Source organism: Corvus hawaiiensis, chromosome 1 (genome assembly GCF_020740725.1).
Source record: "Corvus hawaiiensis isolate bCorHaw1 chromosome 1, bCorHaw1.pri.cur, whole genome shotgun sequence".
Taxonomy (NCBI): domain Eukaryota; kingdom Metazoa; phylum Chordata; class Aves; order Passeriformes; family Corvidae; genus Corvus; species Corvus hawaiiensis.
In genome coordinates, this window is record NC_063213.1 from 83,493,188 (window position 1) to 83,517,520 (window position 24,333).

General features: G+C 35.9%; 1 protein-coding gene across 2 annotated transcripts in view; it reads right to left on the reverse strand.

Annotated features, from left to right (window-relative positions):
- MARCHF6 (membrane associated ring-CH-type finger 6) overlaps nt 1–24,333 on the reverse strand; it is a 45,677-nt gene that overhangs the window by 12,431 nt on the left and 8,913 nt on the right. For both annotated transcript variants that reach the window (XM_048311979.1, XM_048311970.1), the window contains exons 4-20: nt 20,711–20,854; nt 19,289–19,361; nt 17,404–17,572; nt 15,833–16,025; nt 15,475–15,536; nt 13,455–13,487; nt 12,572–12,623; nt 9,844–9,902; nt 9,165–9,245; nt 7,910–7,978; nt 7,715–7,789; nt 6,744–6,878; nt 6,174–6,293; nt 4,008–4,108; nt 3,164–3,301; nt 1,508–1,709; nt 42–111 (exon numbers count right to left, since the gene is read on the reverse strand). In XM_048311979.1, the coding sequence (XP_048167936.1) occupies nt 42–111; nt 1,508–1,709; nt 3,164–3,301; nt 4,008–4,108; nt 6,174–6,293; nt 6,744–6,878; nt 7,715–7,789; nt 7,910–7,978; nt 9,165–9,245; nt 9,844–9,902; nt 12,572–12,623; nt 13,455–13,487; nt 15,475–15,536; nt 15,833–16,025; nt 17,404–17,572; nt 19,289–19,361; nt 20,711–20,854 (1,776 nt within the window). The remainder of the gene's footprint in view (nt 1–41; nt 112–1,507; nt 1,710–3,163; nt 3,302–4,007; nt 4,109–6,173; nt 6,294–6,743; nt 6,879–7,714; nt 7,790–7,909; nt 7,979–9,164; nt 9,246–9,843; nt 9,903–12,571; nt 12,624–13,454; nt 13,488–15,474; nt 15,537–15,832; nt 16,026–17,403; nt 17,573–19,288; nt 19,362–20,710; nt 20,855–24,333) is intronic.

The window sequence follows — 24,333 nt, forward strand, 5'->3', positions numbered from 1 at the left end:
ACTGAGTTGTTTTTAATCACAGTTTACTGTAATAGACTCACCTGGTAAGGTAAGGCAGATAAGACTAGCAATCAGTAATGTTATGCACATGAAAACAATCAAAAGAAATATCTGAAAAAGGGAAAAAAAAAGGAGGGGAAGTTTATAAGAAAGTTATTTAACCAAACCCCAAGAAGCACCAGCATAAAAAAATACATCATTCTAGAAAGGCAGCTAAACTAGGATGTTCAAATGTTAACTGATGTTTCACTGTATAAATAAATCAGCAATAAGAAACCTAACCACAGTACATGCAGAACATCTACAGTGTTGTGTATTTCTAAGACTTTCCATCAGCTGTTCCAAGAGTAAAAAATAACATTTGAATCCAGAATGACTGAAGTTCTTTGTTATGTCACATTAAAAAGTTCATCTCTTAATTTCTGTACTGACTAGCATGACTCTCAAATAATCCTGAAAGGTTTCTAGCCCTGTATGCCATATGAGCAAGACAGTGGTTTGGAAGGAAAATTGAGACAGGAAAATCTTGCTGACAAAGTTCCTCCAGATGTGCTCAGGTTTCTGTGCTCAGAAGCTGCCAGTGAAGCTGGTTGCTCCTCAGTCAGTTTGACATCTCACCAGAGAATTACCATGTACTTAACTTCTTTAAATATGTCTCAAGCACCAGGTGTTATAAAGTTCTGCTTCACTTATCATCAAAGCCACACAACAAGCAAGCTTGCTATGGGAAAGCTAACATCTTATTCTAACATATTACCATGAGAAAGTTAAATCTGGAACGCACATCTTCCTTGACAAGACTTTTTGATATAAAGGAAGGAATCAATACCACAGTGGCCTAATGTTAGCCATTACTTCCATTCTTGAGCTATACCTGAAACCACAGTAAGTGAGCTGTGGTGAAGCCTGTATTTAACTCAGAGTTCTGGTAACAACAAAACAGTTATCTAGTTTAAGCTGTATGTTATTCTAGAAATACAAGTATCTGCCAACAAAATTTCCCTTCTAATTTTAAGGATTTAGAACTTGCAAGTATTATTTAATGCCTTTCTATGTTTAATACAGATGCAGAAGTAACAGAAGTTCTCTGTTTACTTTCTTATAAAGCAAAATAGTTTAAAATACACTTCAGCTACAAGACCAAAGTATGCCCCCTTGAAAGCCATGCCTTGTCGGAGGCACACCTGAACTACCTGTTTGAGGGGGGGCTTATTCTCTTTCTCTCCATTACTAACTATGAAGAAAACAAGACATCAACTGACAGATAATACTCAACATATATGGGGTCTATAAATAAAATTGTAATTGAAGGTCTTAAGTTACAGGCTGAAAAAAGCCATATGTGAGAATACCTGCAACTCTACGTTTTAGAAAGCTGCAAACCATACAAAACAGGACCCCACCACTTGACTTCTGATAACATGGGCCAAATCTTTCTTAGGAAAAAATATCTCATTTTTTTTTCAAATGCCTTTTTCTTTTTGCTTAATGTGTTAGATATACATACCCTGAGTGGGAATTTTAAAGGCCTACGATAAGGCTGGAAACCCACAGGTCCTCCTTGTTGAAGTATGGCTTGATGGGCTGCATGGAGACCTTCCCCCACAACTGGAACGGCATTATTATTGCGAGCATGCTGGTTGTTAGGTTGCTGATTTGCATTGTTTTCGTTCTCTTCCTGATCACCAAGTAGGTAAGAATGAAGATCCCTGTAGCAATCAAAATTTCAGTTTTGTTCTGTTTGATATGAACGAGAAACTTACAGAAATACAGGCCTACTCAGAATGCAAAGAGGTTGTACAAAACTAATATAGGAGTACTGGCAGAACCTTAATAAAGTAAAATAAGCCTTTTTTGATAACGTACTCAATGTCATCTTAAACACAATTTAGAAGAAAAATGCTGGTGTAGATGCAAGTTGGAATACAGCCACAAGGAAAGATCACTTATCTGTTTGACTACTTTAAAAGTATCACCTGGTATTAAGGTTGCTGTGCACGTGAAAGGAAAATTGCACAGATATTTCAGTTCACGTAAGCACATGGCTCTACTGACAGCTTGAATGTTACTGTCACTAAGCTCTACTGGAAACAAGGCCCTTCAAACCTAAACTGTACAAGGACAGTGCTGCGCTGCTACAGCCGTGCTGTCAGAAGTACAGGGGCAGGCAGAGTCTTTCAAGAAGATTCTAAATTGCTCAAAACCTGTTCACAACCTTTTAAGAGTACCAGTCCTAGAAAAAAAATCAACCTATTTTATATCATTATCTCCAAAACTCTCATTACACCATACTTAAACACAATCAAAACTTGAAAAATTAATTAAAAACTTCTTTAAAATGCAAGCTAAGAGAAGAGGGGGTGAGGAGAGTTTCCTTATGAGAAACTAAAATAAATTATTTTGCATTACAGTGAAGAAAAAAAGTCTTTCATTCATTCACTCAGTTTCTCAGACATAACTTGGCAAAGAATAAATCTTGATCCTAAGAGTGCAACAATGACCAAAACATGGTGGGAGAATGACAATATACTTTGAAGTTACACTTAAAATGGTAGAGAAACAAAATCAACCTTACTTTTTCTTGACTAATTTGGCAAACAACAGATGAACTAAAAAATAATTTCAAGTGCTAGAACTCTGCCTGGCAGTACAATAATTTACTTTATCTGACAAAGGGACAGTTTTATCCTTCTCTAGATTCTGAACTTTTACCTTTCAAATCCCCAATTCAAAGTTGCTCACTTCTTCAGCTCAGTGTTCTAAATACTTTTTCTTTTTTTTTCCTTCTTATAAATAAGAAATACAAGAAGTGCACATATATTTTATTTAGATGATTCATGGAAACACTCTGCTGACATTTATCTCTTTATTTCCTTATAATAGGGAGTTAAGATGATGTTAGTCATACTTTTACAGATTTCTTTCACTAAGCAAATGCTGTAATAGTGTGCCAAAAGAATGACTTGTCAAAGGCTAGTCCAGAAGTAGATACAACTCCTGTTTAGAAGAAAGCAATCGCTATAGAAGTTTTTCATCATGTATTTAGCTGTAAAAGAGCTATTAAACCTGCTTGTTGGGATAACTTTCTCAAAAGCTGTCTTTATATATTTAAAGGCCAAACTGGGCACAGTGGTTGTAGCTGATTTTGGATTTCTGTACTTACAGCAAGTATCCAGCAGTAACAGTCCATGCTCGTACAAGACCTTTCAACCACTGCCTTGTATGTCCTTGCTCTAGCAAAGCTGGAAGCACCACCTGAAGCAAAAGCAGCTCTAGGGAAAGTTCACTTACTGGAGCATCACTAGAAACAATGGGAAGAGCAGGAAGTCAAACACAAGGAACATTTTGATAGGAGTCTTTTACACTGAATCCTATTACTGCCACCACGATACAAAAATACATTGGATGCCAAAAAGGAAAATTCTTAGTTTTTTGCAAACATTTTTCCCTATAACCCTGAGCAGAGGTTAGGTGTTCATAAGCATTTAGGCACTTTGGCATTTATGAAATTTAAGAAAAAACATTGAGAAAGTTTATATCTAATAATAGAGTTTGCTCCTTTATTTGCTGCTATCATTACTGTTTCAATTATTATTCAGAAATAGAAAAAAACCTGCTATCATTAAAAAAATGCAGTTACAGATACTCTTTTACGCTTGAAGCAATGAAAATCAGGAATGTGTGTGTTAAAAAAGCAAACATGAAAGGAACTTCACTATCAGAAAGTTGAAATGGGAAGTGTTTTGAGGGCATAAAGCCCCAAACAGTTATTTTTACAGAAGTAATACAAAATGCTTTTTTTTTAAAAGTAGCTTTTCATTTGTAACATTGTATGATGTAGCCACGTCCTTTACCCTTTATTTCTCTTAGAACAATTAAGATTAGATTAATTGAAAACAAAGCAACACAACAAAAAAAAGTCAAAAAATGCTCAAGCAGTGCAAATACACCTCTTCCAGTTATAGAAACACTGAAAAAACCCCATCATTTTAGAAATAAATGCTCACCTGTAGAGCATAACATTATATGGAAGAAAGTTAGGAAGGAGGTACTTAATAATGCGTATAGGAAGCCAGAGCATGAGCAGCACAATTGATCCAAAGACAATCTGCAATAAGAAAGTAAACAAGTTACTCCAAATAGTAGAAACAACCAAAGCTAGTTCCCCACCCATCTCTGGCCAGTTCCCTGGGTGTGGTGGGCTAGCCCTGGCTAACAGCTGAATACGTACTCAGCTGCTCGCTCATTCCCCTCTGCAGCCAAAGGAGAAGGCAAAACCAAAGGCAAAACTGGGATAATGGCAATTTAATAGAGAAAGCACCAAGCACGCAATCAAAACAGTAAGAATTCAGTCTCTACTTCCCATCAGCAGACAGACAATCAGCAACTTCCTGGGAAGTCAGGAAGACAAACACCATAACCATGAACATCACCCCTACCTCCTTTCTCACAGTTTTTACTACGAGCATGACGTCCTATCCCTTTGGTCAGTCTGGGTCAGCTGTTCCAGGCATATCCATCCTCCTTCCCAACCTGCACCTTATTCACTGGAGGTGAGGGAGCAGGCCAGAGCAGCAAAGAGAAAATGCCTGGATGCTGTGCAAGCACTGTCCAGCCATAGCCAACAGGCCCTGTGTTAGGTGCCAATTCAAGGTGCAGAAGGACATTTGCCACTATGAAAAAAATCAATTCTATCCCAGGCAGACCAGCACACTACGATGCCCTCGCCAAATAGGACTGCAGCTGAATAAGCACCTCAATAAGCCTGCTGACAGCTAGAGCAATGTCAGACAGTTCTTTCTTCCCCTGCCCCCAACACCAGCATTACTTATTTTGTAGTCCTCTCTTTTCTAAGTGGCTGACTTTTTAAGCATCTTCCTGAAGCGTCAAAGACCTTTCAGTTCCTCTTTCCTCACATTTCAAATTGACTGAAAGACCAAAATTTAGTAGGGTACATCAAGTGCCTGAAGACAATGCACTTTTATGAATCTTGCTTCCTTAAGGAACCAGATGAAAACTTAAGTACATTTTAAACACATTCTTACACTTCATATAAATGCACCACCAGAGACTAAGAAGGTGGAAAAAAAAAGGTGTTTAACTATGTCAAAAAGAAAAACTGAATCCCATTCTTCCTGAAAATTAATAGTTTATGTTCTACACAAGACATTTCTTAAAAATACAGAGAAATAAACAGAGCTTGAAAGGTGTGATTTATTCTTTGAAATGGTAAATGATTACCATTCTGGGTCCCATATTCTAGCATGAGGCTAGTGAAAGTTCTGAATTAATTAGCTGAACAAATCAAAAGCCGTAGTTCAAGTAACTGCCCATTCCAACACAGTGTGACAACATAAGTGAGACCATGAGCAACCAGTAGATCTCTGCTTGTATTTGGGCCACCTGATGCACCACGAAATTTCAGGCAGCTGAAGAATTACAATTATGTAAGGATAAAATGCTCTGAAAGGTGGAAAGGCCAGCTCTGCTCAGATACTGAAGGGCTCTCTAACAGAACCAGGATCTTTCTGAGCTTTCACTGCTAAAGCACCTCAGGTGTAACAATACAGTACATCAAAGAATGTTTCTGGTGTGTCAGTTCACACAGTTGACGTGACAATTATGTCAAAGACAGCCTGAGACCCTTCCTTGACTGCATGCTCAGGAAACCTCAGACAAACAAGCAAAGGGAAAAAATCTCTCATTGTTTTCAGTATCTTACAATGACAATCTGGAAACATCACCACTGGCTAGAGCAGCAGAATCCAACCCAAAATTTAGCTAGAAAATTACTCTCCCCTGCTGCACTATTTTGGCTGAACTGGACAAACAACATTTTCTGCAATAACTGAGGGCATTATGAGAGTTATGTGATTTACAATACCCATAATAAAAACCACTTATTTTCTGTGACTTTGCTTAAGGTACTTATGGAGTCCAACCAACTCTCCCAAACCCCTGCTCTGAGCAGACCCAGATACATCGGGCTGCTCAGAACCTTGTCCAGTTGAGTTTTGAGTACCAAAAGATGCAGATTCTGTTTGGTAACCTGTTCCAGTATCAGTTCACTTCCATGGTGAAAATGTTTTTCTTTAAATAAACAGTACTGTATATGGGAGCCAGCACATGAAGCTTTCTTTCCAAATAAAGAAATCTTTGAGATAAGTCCTTACCACTGATAAGATAAACCTCCTGAGATGTCTATAGATGGGCAAATGAATCATTTCCTGCACAGGATTGAAGTCTGGATCATTCAAATTCCTGAGAAACCATAAGACACCAGGTCTCAATACCTGAAGTAGGAAATAGAAAACAATATATGAGGAGAATAATAATCATCATCTTTGTATTTATTTTTCCTTTTGAACAACACTGCTGCAGAAAGTAAGTTTTAATGTAACAGGGATATTCGTTGAACAAGATTCAACAAAATTGCACAGAAATAGAACAAAGAAAGTATTATCACAGAGAAGCAATAACCAAACACGAGCTTTATTTTCAAGTACTAACTGATCATAAGCAACTAAAACATATTTGGATTAATTTGAAGGCAACACTCAGATTTAAGAGCTATTTGTAAACCAAAAATTTTTAAGTAAAATATACTCAAAATCGTAATTTTCCACTGCAGTAAGTACCAGCATGGCACTTTTTATGTAAAACTGAATCCAATATACACACAAAATATGGTAGCAGTAATACCCACACATGAAGGATTTAACAGTTCTGTATGTAAGCCTTACCTCTCTTAGCAAAAGAATGAAGGATGCAAAATAGAAGACGTAAACCATTCCAACCAACCAGTGCAGAAACATTGTGGTGCCTGGGGCAGACTGAAAGCTCAATTCTCTGTCTTTCAGAGTGGCATCAAACATCTCCTAGAAGATCAGTAGTAAACAAATATGAGTAAAGTTTGGCAAACATCCACAACTACTCAGTTTGCTTACCCTAGTTCATATATACTACTAAGCATAATTTAAATGTTTGCTTTAACACATAAATCATTACACCGTTTAATTAGAGAAAAAAGGGATTACTTTATGATAAGAACAGCAAATAAAGATTAACTTCTGATCAATTTATTTCTTCTGACAGAGAGAAGAAGTAAGTCAACTTTATCACTAACAGACCCTACATAAAAATTATATGAATTACAAATCAATTCAAACAAAGTAGGACTATGATGGAAGCAAATAATTCCTAAGTAAAATTCTATTTCTACTACGGCTGGAAAAAATTAATTTTGTCCATTTCAATTTTATCACTCCATATTTTTCAGGACAGAAAAACTGTCCTCAATTCCAAGCAAATGAAGCATGGATCTTTTCCAAAGCAGAAAGAGACTGGACCACTTAAAATATGAAGCCATCACCATTTCACGTAAGATGGCTACATAAAGATGTTTATTCAGTGCACAAGTTTGCCTGTAAGTAAACTCATTATCGCAGTGGTCTTGTAACTGCACTAAAAAGGATTAGGATCTTGTTTTTTTAGTAACAGCATGTTAATTTGTATTCAGTTACATAAAAAACCCCCAAAACTAGCATTAGGCAGTATCTAAAAAACCCATTCCCTCTGGGAATGCTGCTTATGAAAACAGAAGAGTGCTGTCAAACTCGTATGAACAACTCTCTTCTCATCAGAACTTTTTTTTTTTTTCTTCAAATATAAACACTGTTACGAAAGATTTTTTCCCATTTGTTTCTGTTCTTACCAAGGAGCATATATCCAACCACCAGCCACAGATGAGAGGAAACACACCAATTTCAACCACCACTAACAAGGAAACCTTTAGGAAAAGAGAGAAAATAACATCTCACTAGTTCAACAAAAATTTCTAAGAAAACGATAATGTCAGCTTAAACTGAGATGGCTTTTTTCTCCCACACAAAACGTTAGGATTGATTACCTTGACAACAATATAGCACACTCCTAGTAAACGACGTGATCGCTGGAACTTAACAAGCGCTGCCAAACCCTGAATAGCTTTGTCAAGAAAATAATACTGGAAAACACTTTATAACAGTTTAATTAATATCAAACACTGTATTATGGTGCTTTTAGCAACAAGAAATGTTATAAAAGAGAAAAATGAATTAGTAATTATGTGTTTTATCAGGGTTCTATTTTCAAAACTGGCTGTCACTCTAGAAGTTACGATCTGCTGTGCTGGGTAACACCCCCAAATATGCACCTAAATTAAATAAATAATTATTGACAATACCACCCTTCTTAAATTAAGCAACCAGAAGTTTTCTCAAGAATAGTTGTCTCTGAAAACATCTGCCACAAACAAGTAAGTCTAAAAACTGAAGACTCACTTTAAATAGTAACTTTCTCTTCCCTGCAGTCTAAATTAAATTCTCACCTTTTCCAAGAAAAGCTGGATGCATATTGCACTTTGGGAGTTTGTTTTGGGGTTTTTTTTTTTAGCAGGCAAAACCCACATGCCAATCAACTAATGTTTTACCACATTTGCACTGCATATTGGTATACTGATGCAGAAAGTTGATGTTAACTCTGTGTACTTTTGAACAGAAAACTGCTAACAAATGTATATTCTTTCACATTGAAGTTGACGTAAAAAACCATGCAGCTGGAATGCAGCCTTCTTACTTGTGACCAAATAAATCCTTCCAGCTTCCAAGACTTAGTTTTCTACACCTAAGAGAAAGTAGTTTTCTCTAATAAAGTAATTATGAGAAGGAAATTCTTGCTGCAAAATCTCAGTAGTTCAGAGACATAACAAAGAAACTAAAATAATTCATATTCAAAAAATCTGTCAGGATCAAAAATATTTGAAAAAATTTCCCATCATACCTCACATATTTTCATAATCCCTCCTTTCATAATCTCTCTGCTCCAACTACAGTCCACAGCAGAAGCATAATCTACTCTCTTCTCCTCAGACAGACCTTCAAGTAAGCATAAAAGCTTTTGATTGTGTTGTTAAACATGTGCAAGTATTTGAAAGCAGGCAGTCACACTGACAACTTCTAAATGTCCAAGGGAACAGAAGAGACCTTTCCTTCTCATTTCACCAAAAGAGCAGAGAAAAATGATAAGTTAATTGCACCTGCATCATGTCTCTGCCTCCTCAAAGCACAGCCAGAAAAACTATTTACATGTAAATCTGAACCAGGTAACTACTGCCAAAAGGATACATGACAAACAATTAGAGTCACTGCTAGCAGAACGTATCCAACTATAGTCGTAATCAGGCCTTCAAAGTGAGATGCTTGGACCTGGAGCAAAGAGTAAAAAAGGGGAAAGTTTATCAGTCTCTTAGAAGATTACATCTCCTTTCTATGTAATTAAGATAAATTCCAAATTTCAACTCTTCAAGAATGCCAAGTTTCTCTAGTTTTTACATATTTTAATAATCTACTACTATTTTTGTATCTTCATCAAGAGTAGATACTGTTTACATTTACATTACAACTACTTTTTTCAAACTCAAAACAACTTCAATATATGAAACAAAAAGTGTCACCTTACATTATTTCATTATCCCCTAGTTTTCCCTACTTATTATCATCCTCTATGAAAATTAGTACACAAGTTAAAAGATGTACACAAGGAACAAGAGGCTGTTAAAAAAACCCTGAAGACATACACAGTTTTTACAAAAAGTAGGAAACCTCAATGAAATGTAAATAATGGAGGAAGTGGAAGAGTGGGAAATCATTTTTAATCATAGATTCAAAAAGGTTGAAGGATTAATAAGAAGACATACTCCAAGTGACTTTTGCAACCACAACTGGAAAGATGCTACAAAAATATTGTGATTGAATAAACAGTGGTAGTTTCTTTTTCATTTTGAAATTATAAAACAGTACTCACATATTCCTCAAAGCCCAGGCCAACAATGGAGAAGTGACCAATGTGGTATGGACAAAATGCTGTATAATGTAAGCAGAAAGGAGAAAAAAAGGCCATGAAAACTGCTAGGTGGAGCCTTATTTGGAGGACAAATATTTTAACATGGTATTACTCTACTTCTCATAAATTTTATGAAAAAAGTACAAAAATTAATTTCTGTGCAAATACTTGCAAGTGTTTGATTTCTATAATTTTACAAGCCCTGAAAATCAGAATTTGCACTTAAAGACTAAAACAACATAAAACCACAGAGAATAAGAGGACAGTCTTTTCCATCTTACATCACCTTGCACTGTGTAAATTAATTCAATTTCTTAGTCTTATGTCCTAGGCCGGTATCTCTCTCAGGCCGCTGTAGGAGCCTATGCTGTATATTCATTCTTTCCTCTGCACTAAAGGATTTCAGCAGCCATTCGACAGCTTGGTCAGATGAGACTTGCTTTAGCAAGGCTTCAGTTCTAATGCTTTAATTCTTAAGAATACTGTGAAAAATGCAAGCCCTGCAGAAATTTGCACAGGGAAGAGGAGGCGGAGAAAGATGATACCCAGTGAAGGGATGAGGAGCAACTGAAGTCTTTTACTTTGAATTAATGTACTGAAAACTGTTCATCATTCCTGATAACTCACTCCTGACAATTCTAAGGTTTCAGGGGAAATAGATGAAAAAACACAGCACTTCCCTATTTTTAGAAACCTGTGCATTTGCAAGAAAATATTTTTTTTTAGTTATTTTATCTCACTCTGTTGTTTTCTAACCAAGTTACAAAGGACTACAGAATTCAACATCAATTATTTATAGGAGTGGAGAGCATCAGTATAAAGGAAAGGGTCTGCAGAAGTGGCAAGCTTTTATTTTCACCTATATTGTCTTCACTATGTCATGATAGTCCACTGTGGGACTAAGTCTACAGACTTAACATTCCTGCAAATGAAAAGTGTGATGATTTTCTCTCTCCTCCTCATTTCTGTATAATCAACATATAAAAAAAACCAACCTCAAAACCCAAGAAGCAAACAAACAAACCAACAAAAAAACTACTAGAAAAGATATAACAGGACTCATATTACCCTAACCAAGGATAAAAAGAGCTTTAATTTATGTCCCTTTCAGGAAAATCAGCAGTTACTGGGAAGCTCAAACATGTAAAAGATAAAGGGAGGAACTGAGCTCTCCATGCCCAGTAAGAAGAAGAGAAAGAAAACTGAGATGAAAAAGATCACGCTCACAACTCCTACAGATACTACACTAATGACTTAAAAGTTGTATTTTTGACAATTTTATGAGAATATAGTACACAGTTTATCGTGTCTTTTAAACAACCTTATTTAGAAGAAATTTTCTAACAGATCCCTTAAAAAAAGAAGCATAAAGGAGTACAAGCTCCTCTGTGAGCACTAAAATGAACTATAGAAAATATTAATTAAGTTGAAATGAGTTAATTTGTCCAAGGAGAATTTCTGGACCACTAATTAAGGTTACAAATGCTTTCCTTCTGTTTTATCTTTTATGAATACCTCCTGTGACATCTGAACTCACAAGCAGTATAATTACTAGAGATTTGGCAGTTGTAAATTAAGCAGCATTACTTAATGGGAAAGATACTAAAAATAGGCTTGAGAGGCACATATTAAATTCCCAGACCTCGTGGTTGCTTAGGAAAGTCATTCTCTTCTCTGTTTGTGAGTTTCCCACTTGGCAAAGCAGCTACTGAAAATGTTTCTATATGACAACCTCATTAATTATTCTTATTACTTACTTATTATTGAATTTTAATCTATGGTTTAGAAATTTCATGGTTATGATCTACTTACTAAAAAAGTCTACATTTTACAGCAGTTAAAATAACCTAATTAACTTCTGACAACTACAGATTGAAATAAAATAATTATAAGAAATAATTCAAGTATTTTCCAACGCCTATTTTAGAACAGTTAGTTTCTTGTGAATTAAACATACAATGTAGTCATTTTTATTTTCTTTTGATCTGCTGATTTGTTTCAATATCTAGATGCTCAAATCACCGGTTCAGCATTATGAGCTTTACTTAGCCAGTAAAAACTTATCTACAGTACAACCTCAGTTTTTCAACCTCAAACTCTTCTGCCAAGACCACTGAAAAAACACCAAAGCAACATAAAAAATTATTTTCTAAACTGATCATTAAGAGCAAGTGAAATTTTGTGTTATTTTTTGCTGGTATCTCTTTAAGTGTATAATATGCTTCATCGTGTCACTAAAACGCTACGTTCTTGCATACCTCCCTTCCTTCCAATTTTGAGCTCCAAAAATGGATTCATGATGGAAAAAGTGATATAACTGTCTAGTAAAAACTTTCAGGAGAAAAAAAGTATCTTAGCCATTCCTCAAAGTACTGCATTTACTCACAAATTAAATGCCATGAGGTTCCTCCTTTAATTTAACAATATTACAAATAACTATTATTTTTTGTGCTTTGTTTGACATGGTTGAGCTTTTTAGTAGATTTCCTATTTTATACCTATTCACTTAAAGAAATTAAAATTACAAAACTAGAAAATAATAAGGATTTGTTATTCATATTCCGAATTAATTTATGGTTCTACTTTTAGACGTCACATCTTCATTTTTCCAGAATAGCCTTAAAATTGACCTGCACTATCACTTCACAAAGAAGGATAATTTTAAAACCTAAGAGCAAATGATACTTACCAAAGACAAGTATGAACAGTGTATTTAAAGACACCACCCAAAAGACATGTTCCTGTAAGGAGTATGGGGGAAAGAGGAGGGAAGATGACAAGAAAACAGTACATAAATGTCAGTCTTCTAAACAAGTGACTTAACTTTTGTATCTCAACTTATTTCAACAGTCTGTTATCACCAGAACTTGCACACCTCGCGTTAGAGACAGGAAGTTTGCTCTAACACAAAGACAGAAACGTGAAGGACAGTTTGTGAAAGCACCTGTTTACATTCACAAACATTTATCTAGGTAAGTGCACTTACATTTGCTTACATTTTGTAAAAATAGGCTTTTATTTTAAAATCAGTACAAACAGTTCCATCTTTAAAAAGACTTACATGAAATGTGTGTGGATATTTTTTTATGAATGAGAAAATGTTCATTTGAACTTTTAATAATTAGTCTTTGCCACAACAAATGCGTTACCAAAATTGACAGCTCTGACTCCAGAAATGACAGCACATGTCTATTTTTTAATATTACTTTTAGCTAACATGTGACCTCAGCCACAAGCACACTGGAGTTTTACTTCTTCTGATACTACTACTTAAGGTTAATGACTAATAACATAATTGAAAAAGACTTCCATCATCAATGTCTCATATATAAATGTAATGTCTTAGGTTTACAAACGTAATGATTCTAATATAGACTGACTATTTTGAAGATTAAAATAACCCAACAAAGCTAACTGAAGATCTTAGAATTTAAAATCTAGTCTACACTAAAAAGTCACTAGTGGTGTTATGGTGGTATTAGGATCCCAAATACAATGATGTATTTTTTAAAAGTGCAGGATCTTAAAAAAATCCTTCTGTAGAAATTCTTGAAAAGCAAGATTGCACTTACTAAGAAAACTAGAGATCCATCAAGTCCAAGCATCTGTGAAGATAAGAAAGTCATTTGTACTTAGAAAGTAAAACTAAGAAAACTTAGAAACTTAGAAAAACTAAGCAACTTGAATCTAAAATATGCCTCTTTCACATTGACCTTTAATGTTCAATACAGTCAAAAGCTTTTTTTATGGCTCAACCAACAGTACTGGAACAAAAATTCTTACAGATGAAGACAGAAACTAAGTCCCCGTTCAACACAGTAAACTCAGGTGTGCAAAGGCAGTGATATACATGTGGAATATCTGAATACACATGTATCTATATGCATCAAACGAAACATAGAATCAATTACTTTATAGGCTGTTTCTCTCCAAGACTTTGACTAAGATTTTGTATTTACAAAATATTGTAGTGATTGCATGGCTATTTAAATACATGTTTAATCAACTCAGTATTTCAATACAAGAGCAAATTTTTGTTTCATCCATTTTATTTCATCCTATCAGTTTCTGTTGCACTGAGAAAAGTTAGTATTTTACCCTTCATGTATAAAAGCAACTACTAAAAGGATTATTTGCTACAATATATGTTATTAACTTTTGAACAGAATTGTTTTACAGCTAGGGAAGATGGGAAACAAATTCTTCATCACTCAGCACAGCTGTTATGGGAAGCACCCACAGAGCAGCCAAATATAAAGCATCTATTAAAAAAAAAAAATGAAAGTCTCCTTTTCCCTCACTTCAACGGTATCTTATGATTTCAATCCAGACACTCCACAATTACTGCTGTAAAGCTCCAGGTTCAAGGCTCTTTTGTACAAGGACTTTGCACTAAGTTTGAAGATATAAAAGTTGAACGTATGTTACAAATTAAACCAAGATGCAAAAATTTTTGAAAATTCAGAAAATTTGAGTGGTATTTTCACATAGATGACATAGTAGAAGAGCCTACCCCGATTTTGATACTAAATGTCAACTACACATCTCTTGCCTATGTCAGCACATAACACTGGAAGTGGTTATGAGAGCATGCGGAAACTGATTTCTATATTCACGGAGAGGAACCAAATTATTACCAATTACGAATACATCAGCACTTTCTAGCAAATAAATTGGGTTCAGAAAGATAACACCTTCATCTTTAAATAAACAACAGAATGGTTCAGGAACCTGAATTTATATATGTCCTTTTTCATGAAATATCTTTCAAAACACACTTAGAAGCTTTCAGTAGATACAAAATAAATATCAAGATTTGCCACTCACGATGAAAACTGTATTTCTACTATCCTGCAATTGAGGCAACAACTATATCACAGCCTAGGAATACAGTGTGTAGTGGTGCTGGTAAATCACATGAAGCTGCTGCACCTACCTTCAGGCAGATTTTGCTGCATGTGGTGAGCTCTGAATTCAGATGTTGGCTACTTCTAGACCAGCTACAAAAACCTAGTTCTTGAGTCTCTACACTACTCTATGACTACAGTGTACATGCACGCCATGCTCTAGTTATAGAATTTGTGATCCATAAACAATACAGAAACCATGTTACATTAAAATGCTTCATCGTTTTTAGAGAAACACATTTGCTTTTTGCAAAGAAACCTAAATTTCCATTTATCTCTTTTCTTCAGTCTAATGCTTTCATAAATACAAAAATTAAGCATTAAACTACATCTAACGCAACATCTGCGCGTTCCTAATCTGGCTCAGCGTCCTCAAAGCAAGCTGCAATTCACTTCTACACCTCACCACGTTGAAGACTGCAGAAAACTAAAACATGTTCTAAAATACTAAAACATGTTTTAAGCTGCTACTATACTTAAAACCAAAGAAATGCTTTCTTTGATACTTAATAAGTAACACAATAACATCTTGTTTATAATACAACAACTTTTCTAGGTCACTAAAGGCTTATAACAAAAGAATGATTTCCAAATCTATCCCAAATGCATTTTAACACAGCAATACTACTAATCATGTCAAGCATGAGCCTGCATTATTAAATTCAAGAAAATTATTCTTACTCACTCGCTCCCAAGTAAGCTCTTCTGCTGCTCGATCCCATTCCAAAGCATTCCAGTTCATGTCATCTGAGGAGACAATGGCCATTTTTACAGCTGTTAGATCACTCAAAACAAGATGTAACCACTCCATGCTATGTTCTAAATGAACAAAAAGACTGGAGTGCATAGTATTCATCTTGTAACTGTCAGTAGCTTTTCAGCAAGCAGATGCTTCAACACTCAAAATACATGAAATTTGCAAAGCCAAGATAAATAAGCTGAAGCAGGAATTTACACAGCTTCCTTCAATTATGACAGCTCTATATTCAATTAATTTCTATTTAATAAGAACTAGAACATTAATGTTTTGAGTCACCTGTTACCTTGTGCTCCATTGTTTGCATCTGCTGCATCTTCTACTACAGCATCCTCTTCATCTTCGTTATCTTCCTCCTCTTCATCTACTTGTTCCTCTTGAATTTCAGGGTTCTCACCTACAACTACATTCTCAGCAGCTGGGTTAGCAGGTTGATCAAGCACAGCATTTTCAACACCTCCATTCACAGCAGCCTGAGCCTGCAGAAACAGGATTTAGTATTTGGTTAAATTGATCGAGCTCTTTTCATGCTTTTATCCTGTATGTATATGAAACTGAACAGTATTTAAAAAAGTCAGAAATATATTTCCTAGATAAGAATTACATTTGGGACCACTAAACCTTTAAAAATAGGCAAAGAAACATTCAGATAACTTTACAGTGTAGCTGAGGTAGGAAAGGGCCTCTAGAGATCATCTAGCCAACCCGACTACTCAGAGCAGGGTCAGCCACGGCAGGGTGCTCAGTGCTGTTTGCACTTGGCTTTTGAGCCACCTTCTCCAGAGGTGGAAACTCTACAATCTTTCTGAGCAATCTGTTCCAGTAGGTGATCACAGTAGGAGTATAAAAATAAAAGCCAAAACCCAACACAAACAAAACCCACCTTTTTTTTTTTTTTAATCTAAATGGAATTTCCTGCATTTTAATTTAAGTTTACTGCCTGTGGTCCTGTCACTCAATACTACCAAGACAACTCTGGCTCTGTCTTCTTTTCAGCCTTCCATCAGGCATTTATACAGACTGATAAGGTCCACCCTGAGCATTCTCATTTTCAAACTAAACAATTCCAGCTCTCTTAGCCTCTCATCCCATGTCAGATGTTCCAGTCCTTCTGTTGGCTCTTCACTGCACTGAGTCCAGTCTGTCCGTGCCTCTCTTGTACTGGGGGAGCCTAAAACTGGATACAGCATTCCAGATGTGGTCTCACCAATGCTTAATAGAGGGGAACTCTCTTATGAAAACTATCGTTATATTAGATGATAATTCAAGGCCAACCCAAGTCAGTCACCAAGATGAGAATCTCTGTCTTTAAAAGCTGACATTTACAAAAAACCAAAACAACATTTTGAATTATTTCTTCCCTTTGCATGGATTGCTTATATCATCTCTTCTCCCACCCAAGAGGCTCCTGTAAGCACTGAAGGAGTGCATGTGTGTGTTGAGAGTGGGAGGAGGGCAGAGAAGCTCCAACTTCAGTGGTGTCAATAAAACTTCCAATTGCTTTGAGAACAGTGAATTGTTACCCCATGAACTACTGAAACACTTATGAAAAAGACAAAATAAAAACAAGCTGCATCTTCGCCGACGATGCCTGAGAATTCAGCTTTATGTGCTGAATTATCTTTAAAAATGGTGAAGATACAGAGATAAGAATCTGTGCAATGCCACACAATAAAACAACTTCAAAAACATAACAGTGGTTTTCATTGAATTTATATAGGAACAAGTGTTCAACTTCTGCTAACAAATAAAGATACCCTGCAATAAAATAACATTACTGTTGTGTTCTGATAAAGTATTTATTCAAAGAACCACATTTTCTACATTAATTGTGAACTAAGGAGCAGTAAGTTTTACCTCATTTTGTTGACCAACACCATTGAGTGGCTGTTGTTGATTTTGTTCCAACCACTGTGGTGCTCCTCCATGGACGATCTGTTCACGTAACCAAACAAGGCTGATAAATGCACACAGAGTGCATGTTACCACAAAACAGCCCTGCAAACAGTCAGCCAGTAAGTTCTCCCTGTTAAAAAAAAAAAAAAAGTATTAATGAAAACAGTATTTTGCTGGTAAGACTACGGAGTAGTTCAGAAAAAACAATCTTCCAGAGCAGCAAAGGAAAGTCACTACACAGTCACTAAAGTAAATGGTTTGATACAGTAACAGGTTTACTTAAATGGCTAAATGCACAGTATCCAGTCCACCGAAGCATTTTATCTGCTGAGCTACCCGAACCAGAAGAATATAACTGTAGGGTTTCCCTTCAACTGCTCTGCATTTCAGGTAGCATTTTATCTCAGATATTCTCTGTATACCTGAAAAATCTTAATTATGTCATACATAATTGTATAGCAGCAGCAAAGCAAAGTTCAGCCAGCCAACCAAAACCAGGGTTTCATGCAATGCAAGAGATACTTAAACCATCTTAAGCAATCCTCATCCCTAATTTCAGGTACCTCCTTGGAAACTACAACATGTTCTTTAAAATAAGTAAGAGACATGGCACCATAGTAGTCTGCCATCTCCTAAGAAGCATCAGTCTGGCCCTCCTTGCAGCTGCACACTTGTGCCTGCACAGCACAGTGAATACCATGGGGACATGAAGTCCAAAATGAAAAGATGGCACAAAAGGCTACTGTAATTGACTCTGCCAAAGAAATAAATGTCAAAACACAGTTTCACACACCATTAAAATCTGACAAATACTTGAGTCCGTTATTATCTCCCTAGACTGTAATACACATGATGTGCTCTAGGTTCAGTTATATCAGATTCTTCTCCAAAAAATAAGAATAGAATCTATGCTACAGAGATAACAGGAAAAATACTGTTATTAGACTGAAACAAGCATCTCTCTCCAATAATGAAAATTAGTTAAATGCAACTTGACCTGATAAATCAAATAGCCCAGTTGAGATGACTTAACTGAACCACAATTTGCTTGATGTGCAGCTGATTCTACTCAAACTCAGTTTCAGTTCCTCACATTCAAGATAATGAGAAAGTAAGAAGCAGCTTGAAATTCTGTTGTTTGGTATTTATTGATTCTTTAGACAAAATTGATTTAAAAAGGATAAAGAAAGACAATGTGCAATAGCAGACGGTGATTGAAGCATTAAAAATCCAAGTATCAGCTAGAAGGAAATCTGATAAAAAATAATCCCTCTCACGTAAGAGACTCAGAATGGATAAAATTAAATTCAAAATATAAAAATGCAACAAAGAAAACAGAGTGTGACATTATTAGCAACTCATTTCTTAATATTCTACTATGCATCTGAGATTAATTAAAAAAGTCAGAAATATATTTTCTAGATAAGAATTACATTTGGGACCACTAAACCTTTAAAAACAGGCTAAGAAACATTCAGATAACTTTACAGTGTAGCTCCTATGCATAGGAGATTAATTTTTTTTAATTATTAAGTGTAATTTTGCAGCGTAAGTTTTCTTGACATCAAATACAAATCTTCATTAACCAGGCCCACTTTGTAAAGTAAGTTTTCCAGCTCCAAAGATCCTGAATAATGGAACTCCAAAGTGAAACGATTTCTATTGTAATGCTGTTGTCCATACATCTGGTTGTACAAAGGCTAACGGGCAGTAGCTTACTTAAGATAGTGGAAGATAACAAGTGTAACTGGATGAAAGGGATACTAAGTCCCAAAATTACTGTTTCCAGGGCAATCTGACTAAACCAGGTTTTTGTATCATTTTGTATTACTGCTGAAGTACTTACGTGGAAAGAATATCTAATGGCAGCGTCAGTAGTGAGCTCACAGAGCCAGTAAACAAGCACTTGTAGATACGACCTGCATGAATAAACAGAAGCTTGGTATAAATCTGATTTTGGCTATAGCCTCACTTGGAAAGGACCACAGGTACCCTCTTTTCACCTGGTGTCCAACTAAATTCATGACATGGAAGAAAATCTCAACTTTCAGTACATGAACAGAACTCAAGACCATATACAACCACATGGAACAAAGCTGTATTTTAGCTGCACATCTTTAAAAGTACATGTGCAAAGTGCAAGAACTGCCATACTAGGTTAGACCCAAGATTCATCTAGACCTGTCTCCAGCACTGGTCACACTAATGGATGCCTAAGGAAGAATATGCAAGCAGGTTAAAGATACTTGCAGTGATACTTCTTCAGTACATTCTCATACGCTTCACTTCCTATACCAAAGTATCCCACAGCTAATTGATGCTTGATGAAATTTTTTCCCCATTAATTTGTTCAATCATATTTTGAATGTGTATAAACTTCTGGTATTACGATATCATGTAGCAAGGATCATCACCATTTCATCATGTGTTTTAAATAACTTTAATGGATTAATACTTGATGCTTTAATGTTAGCTTTTTATCATAATTTGTACTTAAAAAGTAAGCCATCAGCATATATGATTGACTTCAGAAGATCAGGTGATGCCAACATTGTGCTATTCTCAACTGAGAAACTGTCTGGGGAGATGCATTTACTCCCTTGCTCTTTTGTTCAAGGTGCATATTATGGTTTGCAAAGATGCACTTCCAATGATTTCCTTGACTGAACACTCTATCACTTCTGCCTTTCTCCATTTTCTCTGTATTGTTAGCTTGTTGAAACATCCATAGTTCTTTTTCCACCCCTATTTCGAAAGTGAATTTCAAACTGGATACTACAATAATTTAAATGTGTGCTCTCTTTTCTACTGAATTCCTTTACTATTTACATGACTTTGTTTGAGATTTTTTAGGAGTTTTATTAATCAATTTGTCCATGATTGTAAAGAATTTTACTTTTCACATAAAAAACCCCTGCACTTTCCTTTACAGATGGTTAGAAAAAATAGGATAACTCTTCTATCCAAATATTAATAAACGGCATCAAATAAAACCTTCCATGTAGATTTTAAAGAAGATAATTGAGAAGGGGCATTTTACTGAAGTAAGACATTTAAAAGCTCTTTCATGCATTCTCTCCTATGTCTTAATACCTTCCTGCATTGCACTACTGGCTTAAGAGTCAAATGGGTAGAATTTCTGAGTGAAAATAAATAATGTCTTTGATTTTTTTTTAATAAACCAATAACGGTCTCACAAAACTTTGTTGAAGGAAGGGGCATATTTCCGTGTGTATAACAGTATTATGTACAAAAAATTAATACTTACATGCAGTAAGAGGTACTACTCCCAACCATGCAAAGGCCACAAGTGTATAATGAAACCAGTATCGTATTGCTGTGCCAATACTCGTAACCAGTCCAGCAAAGATGTCTTGGATTGGAAGCCGTGAAGGCATATCTGGGGAATAAACTATGTAGAAAAGGCACTTATGAAACAGTTTGCCCTTTAAAGAAGCGTTTATGTGAAAGTCCTGCCAACTACAAACTGTTTGTATCTCACAAAAGCTTGCTACAAGAATAAGCATATTTTATGTTCTCAAGAGATGACTCCAAACAAAGAAAAACATATCATAAAACACATTTGTTTCATTGTGTAGTGGGTGGAATGGGAAAATTAATAAGCTCCATGCTAGTTTTTGACTTAAGAGAAATTTTTTTAATAGCTTCATTTATTAACTGTAAACTCTGATTACCTACAAATAAGCTCAAGAAAAAGCAGATTCTAAAATCAGTATCCCTCTCACTCAGCACAACCTCAAAGATTCTTCTGTCTGTTATTTATAAACCTAGTTCATGGAAAGAGCACAAGGAACAAGAGCAATTAGCAATTTTTGCACACTTTCCATTTGTTTGTGCTAGATAATTTAGATTCTACTTGCCATCCAACAGCACAGACTGAAAAACCCACAGCGAAATAAAAGCAGCACACAGGGAGGAAAACTGAAGAGAACTGATTAAGTATCCACATACACTGAAATTTACACATGACTGACTTTCATGATTCACATCATGCAGAATTTCTTTTAAGGATGCTCCTATTACAGAGCACAATGCAAATCTCTCACCCTGTATAGATATCCTCATAACACTAAATTTTCCTGACTTTTTAAATTCAACACCTATGTGTTGCACAGGCCCATCCCATCTCAACAGCCAACAAAAACAGTAATGAGGTCTTCTTTTGCAAACAATTAGAAAACATCTAACAATTTCATTACACGTACTTAGTTTCTACATTGCTCTCATGAGCAATCCTTTAAGAGTCTAACAAATACTGCTTTATGCTATCTACCTGCATCCTCTTCTCTTACATTCCCAATCATCTTTTTACTAGTCTCAGAGAAGAAGCCTCTACTGGAGAAAGAAATCCTTTTCTCTCTAGGGCTATCTCCCTAAGTTTCTGCATTGTCAAGAGAACTCAAGAGCACAGACAAACAGTATCAACATCCAGAAGTAGTCAAAGAATGGGGAGAAACTGGTGCATTTCAACAATATGTGGATTCTATTTGACACAAAGTAGAACAAAATAGTACCCCTCAGACAAGTAGTAACTGGTTTGAAATTTAAAAGCTTGTTATTCGCCAGGTATCTGGCAAGGAACTGGAATTCATGAAAGAAAGCACTCAAAGTGTAACACTAGGGAAGTGCAGCTGTGAGAACATAGAGCAGTAAATTGAAAGTAGGACACAAACATATTTTGACACCTTCTACCAATTTACAATTGTCTTGTTACAAAAACAGACTTAGTACACAATTTGGAACCATAGAAAATGCCAACCGAAGTCTTAATAATGATCTCTCAGCTCACACTGAACAAACATTCTGGAAAATTTCTGCCACAGGAGACAAAAAAACCTTTGTCAAGGGCGCAAAAGAATATATTTAGAGTAGATCTGTTAAATATTTATGGTACCACTCAGACAACCCAGCAGATACTTTGAGATCTTTCTCATTTTCAAAAAATGTATTTTGATCAACAATTTGAAACTCAACAAGGACTACTCAGAAAACATTAACTGTGTATTAATGACTTCTTTGTTAGGGACAAGTTGTTAAGTTGGAAGGACTTGAAATTTTAAAAAAAACTCAGAATGCATCTTTCAGGAATTACTGAACACTCAACACAAGGAACTGTAAGAAAGAATGCCCATCATACCTCAATAAAGCAGAAATGATTATATAAGCTAGCATTTTTGCATGCTCACTTTTCTACAGGTTTTCGGGTTACAGCTGAGCTTTTTCAAATAAAAGCACAATGACTTCTCAGAGAAGATAACCTGTATCCCCCAAATTTTAACTATTTGGTGGTTTTTGATGATTTCAGAAGCTGGGGGTGGGAGGAAAGCTGTTTTTTCTGTCCACTGTCAGACCTCAAAATACGTAAAACTTCTTCCACTAGAAGCTTTATACCATGATGATAAGGTAACATCCTCCTGTGTCCTGCGCCATTCAGGTGCATGAAATGCAGGAATTCCTAGCACGACAGGAACACCTGCAGCACTGAAGCTTGCTGGCAGTGATTTTCACGGCTTATAGTCCCACTTGTGTCTGTCATCTAGTGCCATTTTCCACCCACACTGCACCTCCCTTTATCCACTCCCCACTATCACTTTGAGGCCTGAGACTTTGACTGCTGCCACCAGAGCATACATCCTCTTCACTTGTACACGCATCCTCCTCACCACATCTCCATCCCTTACCTTACCTTCTTACACATCTCCATCCCTTACCTTCTATCCCGGTAATCTTTCCTAACTCAGTTTGAGAAACCAAATTCCTGCATTATTTACCACAATTCCTCCAAATAAAAATCCTTCTACTAGAGACCAGCTGAAACAATAGTTGGTCTTTTCTCTATTACAGCACGAAATTCAAACAGACTTTGGCTGAGTTTTTCATAGGTTTAGCTCAACTTCTTCGAGCTGTACGGGTCATGGAAAAACTACCAGAAAGCTTTTTGGATACTTAGGTCACACCTGTGCAGTGTAACTGCTAATTTAGTTGTGAATCCTAAATTTGGGTGGGTTTTTTTTGGTTGGTTGGTTGCTTTCAGGAGGTGGGGTTTTTTTGTTCTACCCTTCACTCCCCACCTGTAAGCCTAACTTTTCCAGGAACACAATTATTAATTTTACTTCTCCAAAACAGATGGCATGACAAAAATCTGCTCTTATACTGACACAAATAAGGTAATAAAAACACATGGCTACCCTTAGAAGCTGCCATTTAGCCTACTTACCGAATCATCACACTTACAACCCTATCACCCACAGATTTTCTATTTACTACTATGTTTGCAAGCAATTTATATGCTGCCTCAGTCATCCTCGTGTACTGATTGTGAAATAAAACTGTGTAACTCATAAGTAAAAAACATGTATTTTATAGCTGCTGTGTGAAAGTACTAGTATGGTAAAACAGGGCTTGTGAGTTATTCTTTAGGTTGGACTAGATATCTTCAAAGACCTTTCCAACCCAAACCATTCCATGCTTTTGTGTTTTACACCCTTCAAACATATGCAGACTTCACTTCAGACCACTAAGGCAAAAGGAGAAAAAAACTCCACTCCTTCCCAGGCAAGCCCAGCTCTAACAAATATATGAAATAACATTCATCTAAATCTCAACTGTGTGTATACTCTGCACACTGGAGATGGCAGAAGACACGCTGAATTCTGTGCAGGCATGTAATATTTTGTTCCAGAAGTTTATTTTTTCAAATTAAACTTTCTAGAAATGCAGAAGCTATGGACTACTGTGTTAGAAGTTTATCAAAATGAACAGGTAAAGAAATCAGTTTAATATATCCTTCAATAAAATCCAAATTACATGATAATGAACACCCTACCCATATGGCTTCCTTTAGTTTTACAATCTTTGTTTTAACTAAGC